Here is a 15,277-nt window from a genome sequence, read left to right as displayed (position 1 = left end):
ATCCAGATTTTTCGCAATAGTAATTTAGCACAGCTTAACTGTAGCGATCGGCCTTGCAGCCTAGTCAGTAGGAGGCGGGTCGTTACAGAGTGGTATCAGAGCAGTGTTCCATACTTCCTACACACACATCAGCATTGAACCTGCAGCTTCCAAGTAAGAATACCTCTACTTTATTTATGTTTCTTGCTTTTTTGTTATAGCTCATGTTTATAGATAACTGATGCATGTTAGTATGTGATAATAGATAACATGATAGCAATAGTTATACAATTATAATTGTATTAGTTATACATGTCCTGTCCTCTATGTCTTTAGAAATGGCACGAGGACGCCCAGCTAGAATGGCACTAGCTACTGAGCCCCAGCAAGAGGCAGGCAGTTCAGTGCCTCCTCCCGACCTTACAGCATTAGTAGCTCAGTTACAGCAGCAGCTTGCTGAACAGCGACAGGAAATAGCCACCTTAAAGGCTAATCAGCAGAGTACCCCCACAGTCACCCCGGAACCGAATCTGACGACTCCAGAAGTCTTAAAGGTTCCACCAGCCCAGCACCAGTACCAGCACCAGCAGTCCCAGCAGCTGAGCCAAGAAAGGAAGCCTATCTGATCCAGTGGCAGCGAGTCAAGCCAGAGAACTTCTCAGGCACTAGTGAACCATGGGATGCACAAGCCTTGTTTAAAACACTGGAGAGCACGATGGAGCTTCTGGACTGGCCAGAACACGAGAAGGTGAAGTGTGCCTCCTTCTGCCTGCACGCATGTGGTGGGAAAGAATCAGAACGAAGCGCCCAGTGAACCAGATGTCATTGGCTGACTTCGAGAAAGAATTCTTCGAGGAGTTCTTTCACATACGGGTTACAAACCGCCACTACGACGAGTTCACTGAGTTTCGCCAGGGCAACCTTTCAGTTGAGGAAGCCGTGAAGAAATTCAACAGGTTGGCTCGTCTATGCCCAGAGCTAGTCAGCACAGAGAAGGAACGAATCCGGTTGATGCTCAAGATGCTGAGGCCAGAGATAGCAGTGAACGTGGCTGGTGGCATACATAGGCCACAAACCACAGAGGAGTTAGTGAGCAGTGCCTTGACCACAGAGCATTACCAGAACAGCATAAAGTAGCAGAAGCAAGTCTCCTCAGAGTCCAAAGGCCAAGGAAACTCTCACACTCAAAAACAGCAAGGCCACAGCTCTAACTGGACACAGCAAGCGCAAATCAGGGAGTGACCCAAAAGGAGGACCATCTAGCAAGCGACCCAGCTATCCAAAGTGTGCTACTTGTGGGAAATTCCACCCAGGGGTTTGTCGCAAGGGCACACGAGGATGCTTTGAATGTGGACAAGAAGGGCACATGGCCAAGCAGTGCCCGAACAAGACCGGTCTTCCTCAGCCACAGCAGATTCAGTATGCAGGCCAGCCAGCTCAAGCCGCTCTAGAAGGTCCACTTATCAGCCAGGGCAGATTAGAAGCCCCTCCAGCTATGGCGAATGCGAGGATCTACTCACTCACCAGAGAGGACGTAGCCAATGCCTCGACAGTTGTCACAGGTCAGATTAGCATTTTACAGTATAGTGCTACTGTTCTATTTGATACTGGGGCAACCCATTCATATATAGCCAGGATGTTCTCCGAAAAATTAGAAATACCCTCAGAGGTACTCAGTGGTCAGTTTTTGACGGCACTACCTTTAGGAGAGATCATGGCATCCACGCACTGGCTCAGAGCAGTGCCGGTCATTATAGCAGACAGAGAGCTCTTTTGTGATCTGATAGTGCTAGAGATGACCGACTATGACGTTATCTTTGGAATGGACTTTCTGATCAGATACGGTGCTACCATAGAGTGCCGTAAATAGAAAGTCATCTTCCAACCTGAAGCGGCAGTGCAATTTGAATACAGCGGAGAACCAAAGAGAAAGGCCAAGAAGTTTCTCTCAGCTATGAAAGCACAGAAGCTACTGGATTCAGGATGTACAGGATTCCTAGCACACGTAGTCAACGCCAGCCAGGACAAGAACCAACAGCTAGCAGAGGTTCGAGTCGTATGTGACTACCCAGCAGTCTTCCCTGAAGAGTTACCAGGCTTAGCACCAGACAGGGAGATTGACTTTGAGATAGAGCTTATTCCCGGTACAAATCCTATCTCCAAAGCGCCTTATCGCATGGCTCCAGTAGAACTGAAGGAACTTCAAGAGCAACTACAGGAGCTGCTTGACAAGGGTTTTATACATCAGAGTCACTCACCATGGGGAGCGCCTGTATTGTTCGTGAAGAAGAAGGATAGAAGCATGCGACTGTGCATAGACTACAGATCACTGAACCAAGTCACGATCAAGAACAGGTATCCCCTTCTCAGAATCGATGACCTGTTCGACCAGCTGAAGGGAGCAGCAGTATTCTCGAAGATAGATCTCAGATCAGGTTATCATCAGGTGAAGGTTAAAGAAGGGGATATACCCAAGACAGCATTCAGAACCAGATACGGACACTACGAGTTCGTAGTCATGCCCTTTGGCGTGACCAATGCTCCAGCTACATTCATGGATCTCATGAACAGAGTATTCAGGGAGTATTTAGATAAGTTTGTTATTGTGTTTATCGATGACATTCTTATCTACTCAGGAACTCAGGAAGAACACTCAGAGCACCTGAAACTAGTATTGCAGACCCTTCAGCAGAATCAGCTATACGCCAAGTTCACGAAATGTGAATTTTGGCTAGATCAGGTGTCCTTCTTGGATCACATCATCTCAAAGGATGGTATTATGGTAGATCCCAGCAAGATAGAAGCAGTAAGTAACTGGAAGAGACCTAAGAACGCCAGCGAAATCAGGAGCTTTCTGGGATTAGCAGAAGAGGACTTCTCCAGGATAGCCTCCCCACTGACAGCTCTTACCAGAAAGAACAGGAAATTTCAGTGGACAGAGGACTGTGAGAACAGCTTCAGCGAGCTAAAAAGGAGATTGACCAGTGCTCCCATTTTGGCTCTACCAGACAACACCAGCAGCTTTGACATCTATAGTGATGCCTCTAAGTTGGGACTAGGAGCAGTACTGATGCAAAACGGCAAGGTGATCGCCTATGCCTCCAGACAACTCAAGGATTATGAGAAGAATTACCCTACTCATGACCTTGAGCTTGCAGCAGTAGTGTTCGCTCTCAAAATTTGGAGACATTACTTATATGGAGCTCAGTGCAGAGTGTATACAGATCATCAGAGTCTGAAGTACTTCTTCACTCAGAAGGATCTGAACATGTGACAGCGTAGATGGCTTGAGCTGGTCAAAGACTACGATATAGACATCCTCTACCATCCAGGGAAAGCCAATAAGGTAGCCGACGCACTTAGCAGAAAATCCAGTGCTACCTTATTATCTCTTACAGCCATGTCACCGCCCCTACAGAAGGAGATCGTAGATTTCGGTCTTGAACTCATCGTTGGACAGCTCTCTACTATGACCTTAGAGTCTACCTTGCTTGGTGATATTCAGTCAGCTCAGGAGCAAGAAATTCAGAAAATCAAGCAAGGGCTAGCAGAATCAGAAAGTAGAGAATTCAGAGTGTCCGATAGCGGGGTGTTGTATTTTGGTGACAGACTCTGTGTTCCAGATCAGGAGGAGCTACGGAGACAGATTTTAGATGAGGCTCACAAGACTCCCTATGCGATGCATCCAGGTTCCACCAAAATGTATCAAGACCTGAAGAACCATTTTTGGTGGCCCGGGATGAAGTGAGACATCGCCAGATATGTTAGCATCTGCCTCACCTGTCAGAGGGTCAAGGCAGAACATCAGCGACCAGGAGGAGTTCTGCAGCCTATACAGATTCCAGAATGGAAGTGGGAGGATATCTCTATGGATTTCATAGTGGGACTGCCCAGAACCACGAATGGTTTTGACGCCATCTGGGTAATAGTCGACAGGTTGACTAAATCAGCCCACTTCTTAACTATCAAGATATCCTACTCCATGGAGAAGTTAGCTCAGTTGTATCTCCAGGAGATCGTCAGACTACATGGAGTCCCACGAACCATCATTTCAGACAGAGACAGCAGATTCACATCACACTTCTAGGAGTGTGTACAGTCAGCGTTGGGCACTAAGTTAAAGTTCAGCACAGCTTTCCATCCTTAGACAGATGGTCAGACGGAGCGAGTAAATCAGGTACTCGAAGATATGCTCCGAGCATGTGCCCTAGACTTCAAGGGAAGTTGGTACAAATATCTGAGCTTAGCAGAGTTTGCATACAACAACAGCTATCAGGCCACTATCGGTATGGCACCTTACGAGGCTCTCTACGGGCGGAGGTGTAGATCTCCAATCTGCTGGTATGAGAGTGGCGAACAGAAAGAACTAGAGTTTCAGACAGATCTAGTAGCAGATACCACAGCAGCTATACAGACAGCTCAGAGCCGCCAGAAAAGCTATGCTGATACACGGCACAGACCCTTAGAGTTTTCAGTTGGGGATTCAGTGTTCCTCAGAGTAGCTCCCATGAAGGGAGTAATGCGTTTTGGAAAGAAGGGCAAGCTAAGTCCCAGATATGTGGGACCATACCTTATTAGCAAAAGAGTGGGCAAGGTAGCATATGAGCTAGAGCTACCTCAGGAAATGTCAGCTGTCCACAATGTATTTCATGTCTCTATGCTGAAAAAGCATACCCCAGATGTCACCCGGGTGATTGAGCCCTAGTCGGTACAGATCCGCGAAGACCTCAGCTATGACAGTCGGCCTATTCAGATAATAGACTGAGCAGTTAAGAAATTGCGGAACAAGGAAGTACCATTAGTCAAAGTTATTTGGCACAGTCACACAGCAGAAGAGGGAACATGGGAGACAGAAGTACCCAGAATTATTCTAAGTTCGAGGACGAACTTTTTATAAGGTATGGGGGATTGTAACGCCCAAAAATTCTCGAAACTGCATTATGAAAATTCTATGATTTTTCTGGAATTTTTAGATATTTTTTCGAAATTTTCCGAGTAGCGGAAGCAGCAAAAATAATTAGAACCGCAAAATAGCTTAGGCGGGAATCGAACCCGGAACCTCTCGGATCCGATAACTTTTAGTTAGCCTTAGTAACCGGTGAACCCAGCAGGGCAGTGCTGAAAGAAAGAGGAATCAATTATATTTATATTAGAGTTGGGTTCAATTATCCACTTAATATAAATAGAAGAGTTAGGTTGGGTTTGGTTTATTTTAGAGTTTGGTTCGGCAACTTTCTTCTCCTTACCCTAGCCTCACGCTGCCCCTCTCCTTTCCTCCTCCTTCTCTCGGCGCACCAAGCCAAGGGCCCTAGGAGCACCTCCCGGCAACATCAAAGGCACGAGGACGCTCCCCTTCGCGAGAGGAACGCATAGACGCGAGAAGATCATCGAAGAGATCTCTCCTCCAAAAAACCTAGCGATTAGAATCGTAAGAAATTATGAATAGAAGGTAAGAAACCCCTCACCTGCAGTATAAGTAGCTCCGTTTGGTTTATACGCACTAGTTTAGCTATATGCAGTTTTTATCGACGCATAGGGTGAATTTGACCCTCCTCGCAGATTTAGGAATTTAGTGAGTACTTCTAGATGGGCCGGATACGTATTCCCTCTTCAGTGGGGGTTCCTAGATGTTGTCGGGTGCCTAGAAGTGGTCTCCCTAATAGAGGGGAGAGTTGGGGCACACTAGGTGTTCGATAAAATAGCTAGTTAAGTTAAAATGCAAATTAGGCATTTTAATAGCTCAGTTAAATGCATTAGAAGCATTTAAATCAGTAAATCAGTTTATTTTAGCTTATATGGGACCACGGTCCAATGGGTGGGCTCCCACAGTCGCCTCTAGGTTCAGACAACCTAGCTCTAGGTTCAGATAACCTAGAAACAGCAAGTTAAAACAGTTAGCTATATTCAGTATTTTATTTTCAGTGGCACTGTACTGGATCAGATATCCATTGGGTTGGACTCCCACAGTCGTCCCTAGGTTTAGATAACCTAGTTAACCCTACTAAATTCGGGACTTGCAAACCCGGGTCTAGTTAGGGATGCGCGCACAGCAAGTACAGTTGTCGGGCCCAAACAGCATGATTATGTATTTTCACTTATTATGAATTAGTATTCAAAGCTCAAATTAGTTATGTTAGTTGAGTTGGAATTCAGTATCAGTTTAGCTACAGTTTAGCTTATTATATGTTCAGTTCAGTTATCTTTATTGATTCATATGATTAGTTGCCATGCCATGTTCAGTATGCATGTTCAGTTATTTCAGTTTATGCTTGCAACCATAGTATGCCATGCCAGTACATGTTTTCAAATAGCATTCTTTAAAAGCATGTTTGCATCGTTGCATGTTTTAGTGAGGTAGTTGGTTTCTTACTAAGCTTTAAGCTTACAGATTCTATTTTCCTTATACTGCAGATAAAGGTAAGGGAAAAATGGACTAGCAGAGGAAGCTGGAGGCCAATGCAGAGATGGTGTGTGTGGCAGGAACTGGAATAAAAGATTCTTAGGGGACTTAGCAAGTTTAAACCGTAGAACTCTTTAGTGTTTTTACTTTCATGCACGTTTAGTTGTGTAATGCTATGAATCAGTGAACTATGTATCATGTTAAGTTTAGAATACTAGTTTTATGTCATTAGAATGTTTCTCATGTAGTGTATAACTCATATGTGAGATTTTGGCACGCCCAAGTGCTGAAATCAGAGTTTCAGGCTGAAATCAGAGTTTCAGGCTGAAATCAGAACTCTGATCGGTCTACAGACCGATCAGAGAGTGGGTTGTGCCGCTGGATCGGTCAGCTGACCGATCCATGCGCGAACAGAGAGTTGGCCTCTGTTATGGATCTCACTGATCGGTCAGCCGACAGATCAGTGAGCCACTGGATCGGTCTACCGACCGATCAGTGTGCTCCTGGATCGGTTGGTAGACCGATCCAGCCGCATACAGAGGCGAGGGAGCATATGGATCGGTCTGCCGACCGATCCAGAGAGTTTTTCCGTGCCAGTAACAAGCTGGATCGATCACGGGATCGATCCGACAGCCCAATCGATCTATGGATCGATTGAAATGCCTGATTACAGCTAGCAAGCCATCCGAGAGGCATAGATTATCTTCCCTAGCATGTGTACAACTCCTAGGTACACCTAGAATATTAAGTTCAGTTTATAGTAATCAGTTTAGTAAAATTTTAATAGATCCAAATTTTCCGCAATAGTAATTTAGCACAGCTTAACTGTAGCGATCGGCCTTGCAGGCTAGTCAGTAGGAGGCGGGTCGTTACATATATAGACTTCTTAAGTCTACATACTCTTTTCTCTTGGTCTTCAACAACATAGCCTTCTAGTTGTACCATAGATTTTTTTTGTCAAGATTATCATTAAAGAAAGTTATTTTTACACCCATCTAATATAATTCCATGTCAAATTGTGCTACTATAGCTAGAATGACACGTATTAATACAAACTTCATAACTGGGGAGAATGTCTCTTCAAAATCAATACCTTCTATTTGTGTATATTTTTTTGTAACAAATTGAGCTTTGTATCAATTAATTTATCCATCTTCTTTCCTCTTTATTTTGAGTATCCACTTATTCCCAATCACCCTTTGTCTCTGAGGAACATCGACTAAATCTCAAACTTGATTTTTTTCTTATTGATTCTATTTCCTCATCCATTATAACTTTCCATTATTTTCTAACTGAGCATCTCAAAGCTTTCTCAACTGTTCGAGGTTCCTCGTCGTCAACTGGGAGAATCATCTATGTCTCATTCTCAATGTCAAACTTTCTCCGAGGAATAATCTAATGACTACTTCTTCGTAGGTTAGACTGTTGAGAAACTGACTCATTCGGTGGCAAATTACTCCCACTAGGTTGAATAGATTCAGACATCTCCTGATTTGTTGACAAAGGAACATTATCCTCCTCCTCTATCTCATATAGAGGAATAGTCTTATCAACTTCACCTCGTGTTGGAAATTTAGTTTTAATAAAAGTAGCATCTCTTGACTCTATTTCAGAGATGGTTTCATCTTGTCACTCACGTACCAATGAAGGCATAACCCTTAAAAGTCTTAGAATACCTTATAAAGATACACTTCTTACCTCTGGGTCCTAATTTTTCATGTTCGTGAGTCTTATGATGAATGTAGGCACCTAACTTTCAAGGTCTCAGATTACTCAAATCTGGCTTTCTGCCTGTCCAACATTCATGTGGGGTAGATAAAACTGACTTTGAAGGTACTTTGTTAAGTATATAGATCATATCTAATAATGCATCTCCCCAATAGGAGATTGACAAATTAGTTACGCCATCATAGACCTAACTATTTTAAGAAGAGTCATATTTCTTCTTTCAGTAACCTCATTTTGATGTGGAGTTCCAAGGATAGTTAGTTGTCTAATAATCTCTTTCTCATTACATATTGTCTTGAACTGATCAGACAAATATTCACCTCTACGGTCAGTGCGCAAGGTTTTAACCTTATGTTCCAATTAATTCTCAACTTCGTTCAAGTAACGAATGAAGCAATCTAATGCTTCAAATTTGTGAGAAATCAAATACACATGACCAAAATGTGTGAAGTCATCAATAAATGTAATAAAATAAGAACTCCCATTTCTAGCCTTCAGATTCATTGGATCATAAATATCCTAGTCTTTCCAAATTATTTCCTAGTTACCTTTCTAGCAAGACAATGCTCACACATAGACAAGTTAATCTTAACATGAGTGCCTAAAAGGCCCTTCTTAGCTAACATATTCATTCGTTCTTATCCTATATGTCCTAGTCTAGCATGCTAAATTTCATCATTAACATCAACATTACTAGTGAGAGCAATGTTTGAAAAACAGTCATCATTATTATTTGGTTCTACATCAAGAATCATAAAAGTATTTGTTACATAACCATGCCCAATTAACACAGAGTTAATTCAAAGTTCCACATAACGGCTATAAAAATTTACACAATAACTTAAATCAAGAAGACAAGTGACGGAAACTAGATTCTCTCGAATCTTAGGAGCATACAGGACATCATGTAGAAATAAGGTTCGTCCACCATGTAGGTTGAGCTTATAAGTGTCAATTCCTTTGACTTCAATTCTTGTATTGTTTCTGACATATATCCATTTGTTGCCAATTGGTACTCGATGGTACTCCACATATGTAGCTTGATCATGAGCTACATGGTTTGTTGCTCCTGAATCTACAATCCACAAAGGATAAGAATCAGCTAACAACATTGTACTTACAACATAATGCTCATGAAAAGAAGATAAAGATGGATCTACCTTTTTAGGCTCAGTATAATCCCGAGCAAAATGACCCTTCTTGTCATAGTTGTAGCAAGTCAACTTGCTCTTAGGTCTTTGTCCATATTTTTTCCTTTTTTCTTGATTTGATTTTTTGATGCAATAACATTAGCCTCCTTTCCTTTTCCCTTTCCTTTCTTAGACTATTTTTTCTTATTCTTAGAACCAGAATCTTCAGCTACAAAAGCTTAACCAAAAATCCTTGCAGATTCAATTCTCTTCGCCTCAAGTTCAACATGGCATGACACATCAATGAAAGTCTTGATACTTTCACTATGGGTAAGGTTCTACTTCATCATTTCCCAAGAATTAGGAAGGGAACGGATAACCTGTTGTTCATTGGTCAATGAATGACCAGTAGTCTTAGCTCTTGAATCATGTTATCCATCTCCCTTAGATATTGGGTCATGTTAACATTTGAGCGTTTTTTATAGCTATCAAACTTAATTATTTGCTGATGGAGCTTACTGAGACTTACCCCACTATACTTCTCTCTAAGGGTTGCCCAGACAGTATGAGCCAATGGTAATGACTCATACTCAAATACTAGGTCATCCACCATTGAACTAATCAATATTCCCTTAGTAGTGGAATCCTTCCTTTTCCATGCCTTATAGGCATCAAAGTCACGTCTATGCTGTGTTGTAGAATCATCTGTCGGTTTGTCCATGAATTGATTTACAGTCTCTAGAACTTCTTGTTCCTCAAGAACATATTGTATCTTAAGGTGCCAAATTTTATAGTTATCCTCATATAATTTCTCTCCTTTATTAAGTTCAGCTATGATGTTTTTAGTTGTCATAATGTACAATACATAATCATAGTATTTATTATTTCAGCATGATTCATGTATTTACAATTAGCAATTGACTTGATATAATTTGAGTTGCTTTACAAAATCAAGTGATAACTACGTTTCTACTCATCATTTGTATGATCTAATCTCATCAACATTGATCAATTCCATTACATACATTTCATCTAATGAACGAATCATTTCCTATGAACTAATCATAAAGAAAATGAACTAATCATTTTGATACGGGTCATATTCTAGCTCCTTGATCTCCTCCCAAAGCTCATGTTATCGTTCATAATGATTAGTCATCGTGTATATTATTCGTGATATCTGGAATTGAAAAATAATGTTAGTACAAAACTGACAAAATAGTAATAAAATCGGTCAAATTCAATTCTCACTAGAACAAATATATAAAAAATATATAAGCAAATAAGAAAAATAAATTTTATTTATTTGGGGAGTTTCATGTGACTGACACATTGATTCTGTTGATCAACTTCTGTGCTCTGTCTATTTTTGGATTGAGATATCTTATCTATGTTTGTTCTGGTTATATCTAACTCATTTTATCAAATCTTGACCCATTAGGCAATTTGATCAAATCCGGCCATTAAAATGAATCTGGTCTGATTTGGTTAGTCCAACCCATGTAATCAAACTACCCCAATTAATTCAATAATAAACTGATTTGGTTAAACCAATAAATGATTTGAATCATATCTAGATATTATTAAATTAAATTGGTTTACTCAAATCAAATAATGATTTAAATCATACTAGCGTTTGGTTAAACCAAGCTGATTAGTTCAATTATCAATTAATTAAATCCTAAATTAATTAAATATATATTTATTAATTAACAAAATATTACCGTAATAAATGCATTTAATTAAAAAAACTTAATTTCATGAAAAAACATACTGTTTGATTTTTTTTCTAATAGCTTGAGAACGTTTCATGTTTTTTAAATTTGATTTAATAAAATTAATAAATTTCTCAAACAATATTTGACGGATAAACATTAACACATTCTGTTCTTTTTCTCTTTATTGCGACGAAGGCGAGGCCTCCCACTGTTGACATTTGCCGGTATTTAAATGAGGTCATAGGTGCCCCTCTATCGTGACTCTGTATCGAGGGCTATACAATTTCTATATCGCTGGGTGTAAATCGTGACTTCGAAATGCCGATAGGATTACCAATTCTTGCAGAGATCTCTCGTAGACATTTCATGGATGATGTCAGATATCACAACTACCATCACGATTTCTCTTTCTCAGTTCCACGACTCCAATTTCATGATTTTAAAATTAAATGCTCTGATAGCATTGTTATATCTAACAACATGAATACAAAATAAAACAGGTAAATAACTCATAGTAATCTTCTAAGTTGAACTTGGTCACCGCTTGACGTCGAAAGAGTGATCATAAAACGATATCTTAAAGTTCTCCACAAAGTTCACGAATCAAAACCCTCTTCTATCCTAAAAATTCTTCACAAATGATCGCTCCCACTCTCTTATTCTCTCATCTTGATTATTCTTGGATGTCAGATTATATAGGAAGAAAGCAACAACTTGTAATTGATGCCTTGATGACCTTTATTACAATAACATTGAGAGATGAATCAATCATCTCCTCAACATTTAATGTTGAGGGAGATGAGTCAATCATCATCTCCTCAACGTTTAAAATTGCAAACGTTCTTTGCAACATTTCGAATCTTCTGCCAACACTACTTTAGCATCCCAATTGAGACCGACAGTAACTCTTTTAGAACACGAGATGATACGGATGATCGAGGCCAAAGAACAACTCCACTTTACAGAACGAGGAAGAAGATGTTCGATGACTCTCAAATTGAGAGAATTAGATGCGTTTTTTCTCTGTAGGAAGAGAAGACGGTTCACCACCCACCCTGCCCCCACTCACTCGATCGTCAATTCGTCATGATTGTTCTTTGTCTACAGATAGATTTTTAATAAGCAACTAACCGTCATTAATGTCATCTTGCAGTCAGACACTTTTTTGTGATCTCGCTAAATATGCCGAATTCTTTTTCTTGTTCATCTGCACTGAAACCTTTGTTTTTTTTTTTTTTACGGGAATCAGAAAAAGTATCAAAGGATAATCTTGACGGCGACTCCACGGCATCTTTACCGAACGAGCCGCACTAACGCCTCCTCCATCAGTACTCTGCTTTAATTCGACCGTACGCGCTCGGTGGCCCCTCGCTGGCCTCCGATCACACCCCATAAATAAACCACCTCAGCGACGCCTCAGAACTTCACTCACCTTCTCTTCTCTACGTGCGCTGCAGGCGACGATGACGACGCCGCTGTAGCCCAAGAAGCAGGAGGAGGAGAAGGTGTGGTTATAAAAGAAGCAACCGAGCGAGGAGTAGCAGAGATGGAGGGTGCGACCATGCCGGCGCCGCCAGCAGCAGCAACCTTGCACCATGACTCGAGGCCGGCGATCGGGTTCCCCCTCGGCACCGCGCTGCTCGTCGTCGTCATCTTCTGCCTCAGCGGCGTCTTCGCTTGCTGCTACCACTGGGAGAAGCTCCGCTCCCTCAGCGGCCGGCCCAGCCGGCGCCGCCGCCAGCAGGAGGAACCCCCTCTGGATGCTCTCGAGGAAGGCCGGACTCAGCCGTCGCCTCCATCTCCGATGTCCAAGCTCGCCCCCGACCCTCAGGTATACACATCTCGCTTTCTAAAGTCGATTTCGACGTTAATTCTTCATCTTTGCTAATATTAACGTCGAGGAGACATGAAAGAACAGAAGAACAGAGCCGAATTGACCTTCAAACAGAATTGAGAGCGATCCATAGTTTACTTTATCTGGTGAAGATTTGGTGAAACTGTGAATTAGAAGATGAGCATTTGTTCTCCTTAAAAGCTTTCTAGGTAGATTTCACCATTGAAACAGTGGGAGCGCACTAGCCACAAACTAGTCACCATCTAAAAGCAGTAGCTTGGGCACCCCGAAAGCAACCTGAGAATGACACTGAAAATCTGCCAAAAAACGTGGAGACATGTTGTCTTTTATACTCTGTTCTGCTCTGCTTAAGCGAGATCAATTTTGTGTTCCTTCACTCACTCAATTACGCGTCTCGTTGATTTGCAGGAGAACAAGGAGGAGAAGGTCCGGAGCTTGCCTGTCATAATGCCAGGCGATAAAGTTCCGAAATTCATGGCATGGCCATGCCCGTGCCAACACTCGTCGCCGGTTATTGTCGATGTGTCTGCTGTAGCGGTGACGACTCCCGAAGCAGAAATTCCGTCTCAATCTTTAGCAGAGTGTTCTGTGAACTGAGCATCACACTCTGTTGCGGTGCTCATTATTCTTTTTTCTTCAATGTCGCTGGTTGAATTTGTCGAGACGAGGGATGTGTATATATCTTGCCTTTGTAAAAGAAATGGATCACTGAAAAGCTCAGATTTCCTTAGACTGCGTTGGATGCCCTTTAAAAAAAAAATCAAATTTTATCTCGAACTAAAAAGAATCTTGAATTGTTTAATCTCCAGTTTAAATTCCTCACATATGTAGATGATTTCTAACTTTCTAGCCTACCTAAAGAGTCAATGCTAATTGCTAAAGCAACCTCTATCAGTTTGCTCTTAGGGAAAATAAAGCAGATGCAGAGAGGAACAGCCACAGCACGTGGTTTGTGAAATGTAACGGTGGGTGGTGGTCCGGCGGCAGAGGGACGGAGCAGCAAGTAACGTTCGGTACGCGGTGTTGTGTACTGAATCCGTCCTCTTCCGTACGCAGAGAGCACGGCACGAAGCTTCAAGGAAACGAAGGAGCGCACGAGAAGATGATGATGGTGCCATGGTGGTGATGGTGCGTTTTAGTTGTTTTTTATCTTTGGGATTGTGACGGTGCGCAGTGGGTGGCGGATGACTCAGGAGCGGAAAGCACGCAGACAGACAGCCTTTTTTATCTGAATATATCTTTTTAAAAGCAACCACAGCATGATCGCTGTCCTTCGCTTGGCATATATATAAATATAACTTAAATTTACTTATGCTTAATATTATATATATTGAATAAATATAAATAATTTTTTTAAGTATTCACCTACAATCTAGAAGGATTATTTTATTTTCTTTCTTATTTTTGATTCTCTTAATTTTTTTATCTTTTTGCCTTTCTTTTTTCTTCGTATTTTCCTAGGGATTTTTTTTTTTTTCACCGTGAAGTCCTTTTCCTTTCCCGTTCTATCTTTTGGGGGTAAATAGAGGATCGAGCTTGGGATAAAGGTGACGACTGAGATATTGTTCGGTGTGGAGTATGCTGTTGTTGTAGTACTCAATAATGCATTAGTTGTACTACCCTAAGATAGGGAAGTGCCATATCACTGTCTATCTTAGTAAGCCACTTATTCTGTTGGGGATCACTATATAATTGACGTTACAGATGAGTGTCAAAATCCACACGTAAATAATTGTATCTCCTCGTCAAAGTTAATAGAGACTTCGTAAAAAAAAATTTAAAAAATATATTAATTATATATCGAATCAAACAATAAAAAGGGCAATCCAATGCATGAAGCTCCCGTCATGCAGGGTCCCAAGGAAGGATCCATTGTATGCAGTCTTATCCTACTTTTTACAAGTGATTATTTTCAGGATTCGAATCCGTGACCTTTTGATCACATGGTAATAACTTTATCTAGCCAAACAATATAAACAAAATATTAATATTCGAATTAATTGAGCTTACAAGATATATGTGATATTATTTATTCAAAACTCCAAAACATAAATGATTTTGGTTCGAGATAGGTTCGATTCTAATTATTCAAATTTTAATTTGAACATATTTAAATTGTAATTGTGGAGAACTAAATAGAGTTCTATTTGAGTCTTTCCTAAAATTTTATTTAATTAAGGGTGGTAAACCAACTTTTGCAAAGGTCATATATTACAACCACTTTGTTACTGCATCATCATTTAAAGAATTAAGCATTAGCGAACACAAATGGATGGGACACTCAAAATGGTTGACTCACAGTACCTCCTTATGAAGCTTTCATCAACAAGCCTACTGCGCATGAGGCAGCAAAGAATACCAAAAGTTCTTCAGCCACATAAATATGTCACCTATTTTTAAAAGTGTTTTATTTTTGTTTCCATTGCAGCATATATAGATGTCGATTAGTAAGAGATCATCATCAGGA

The 15,277-nt window shown here is 41.0% G+C and overlaps 1 protein-coding gene across 1 annotated transcript; it reads left to right on the top strand.

Annotated features, from left to right (window-relative positions):
• Window positions 1-12,359: 12,359 nt before the first annotated feature.
• On the top strand, window positions 12,360-13,540 carry LOC122047063 (uncharacterized protein At5g65660-like). The gene is made up of 2 exons (XM_042608096.1): window positions 12,360-12,786; window positions 13,219-13,540. Exons 1-2 carry the CDS (start codon window positions 12,502-12,504, stop codon window positions 13,405-13,407), a joined length of 474 nt encoding a protein of 157 aa, XP_042464030.1. The 5' UTR covers window positions 12,360-12,501; the 3' UTR covers window positions 13,408-13,540.
• Window positions 13,541-15,277: the final 1,737 nt, after the last annotated feature.

Source organism: Zingiber officinale, chromosome 2B (genome assembly GCF_018446385.1).
Source record: "Zingiber officinale cultivar Zhangliang chromosome 2B, Zo_v1.1, whole genome shotgun sequence".
Classification (NCBI taxonomy): domain Eukaryota; kingdom Viridiplantae; phylum Streptophyta; class Magnoliopsida; order Zingiberales; family Zingiberaceae; genus Zingiber; species Zingiber officinale.
This window is presented reverse-complemented; position numbering and strand designations above follow the sequence as displayed.

Bases quoted from the DNA above. Each gene is read 5' to 3' on its own strand.
- LOC122047063 (XM_042608096.1), top strand. From the start codon at position 12,502: ATGGAGGGTGCGACCATGCCGGCGCCGCCAGCAGCAGCAACCTTGCAC. The intron at 12,787-13,218 runs GTATACACATCT...GTTGATTTGCAG, and splicing joins AGCTCGCCCCCGACCCTCAG to GAGAACAAGGAGGAGAAGGT.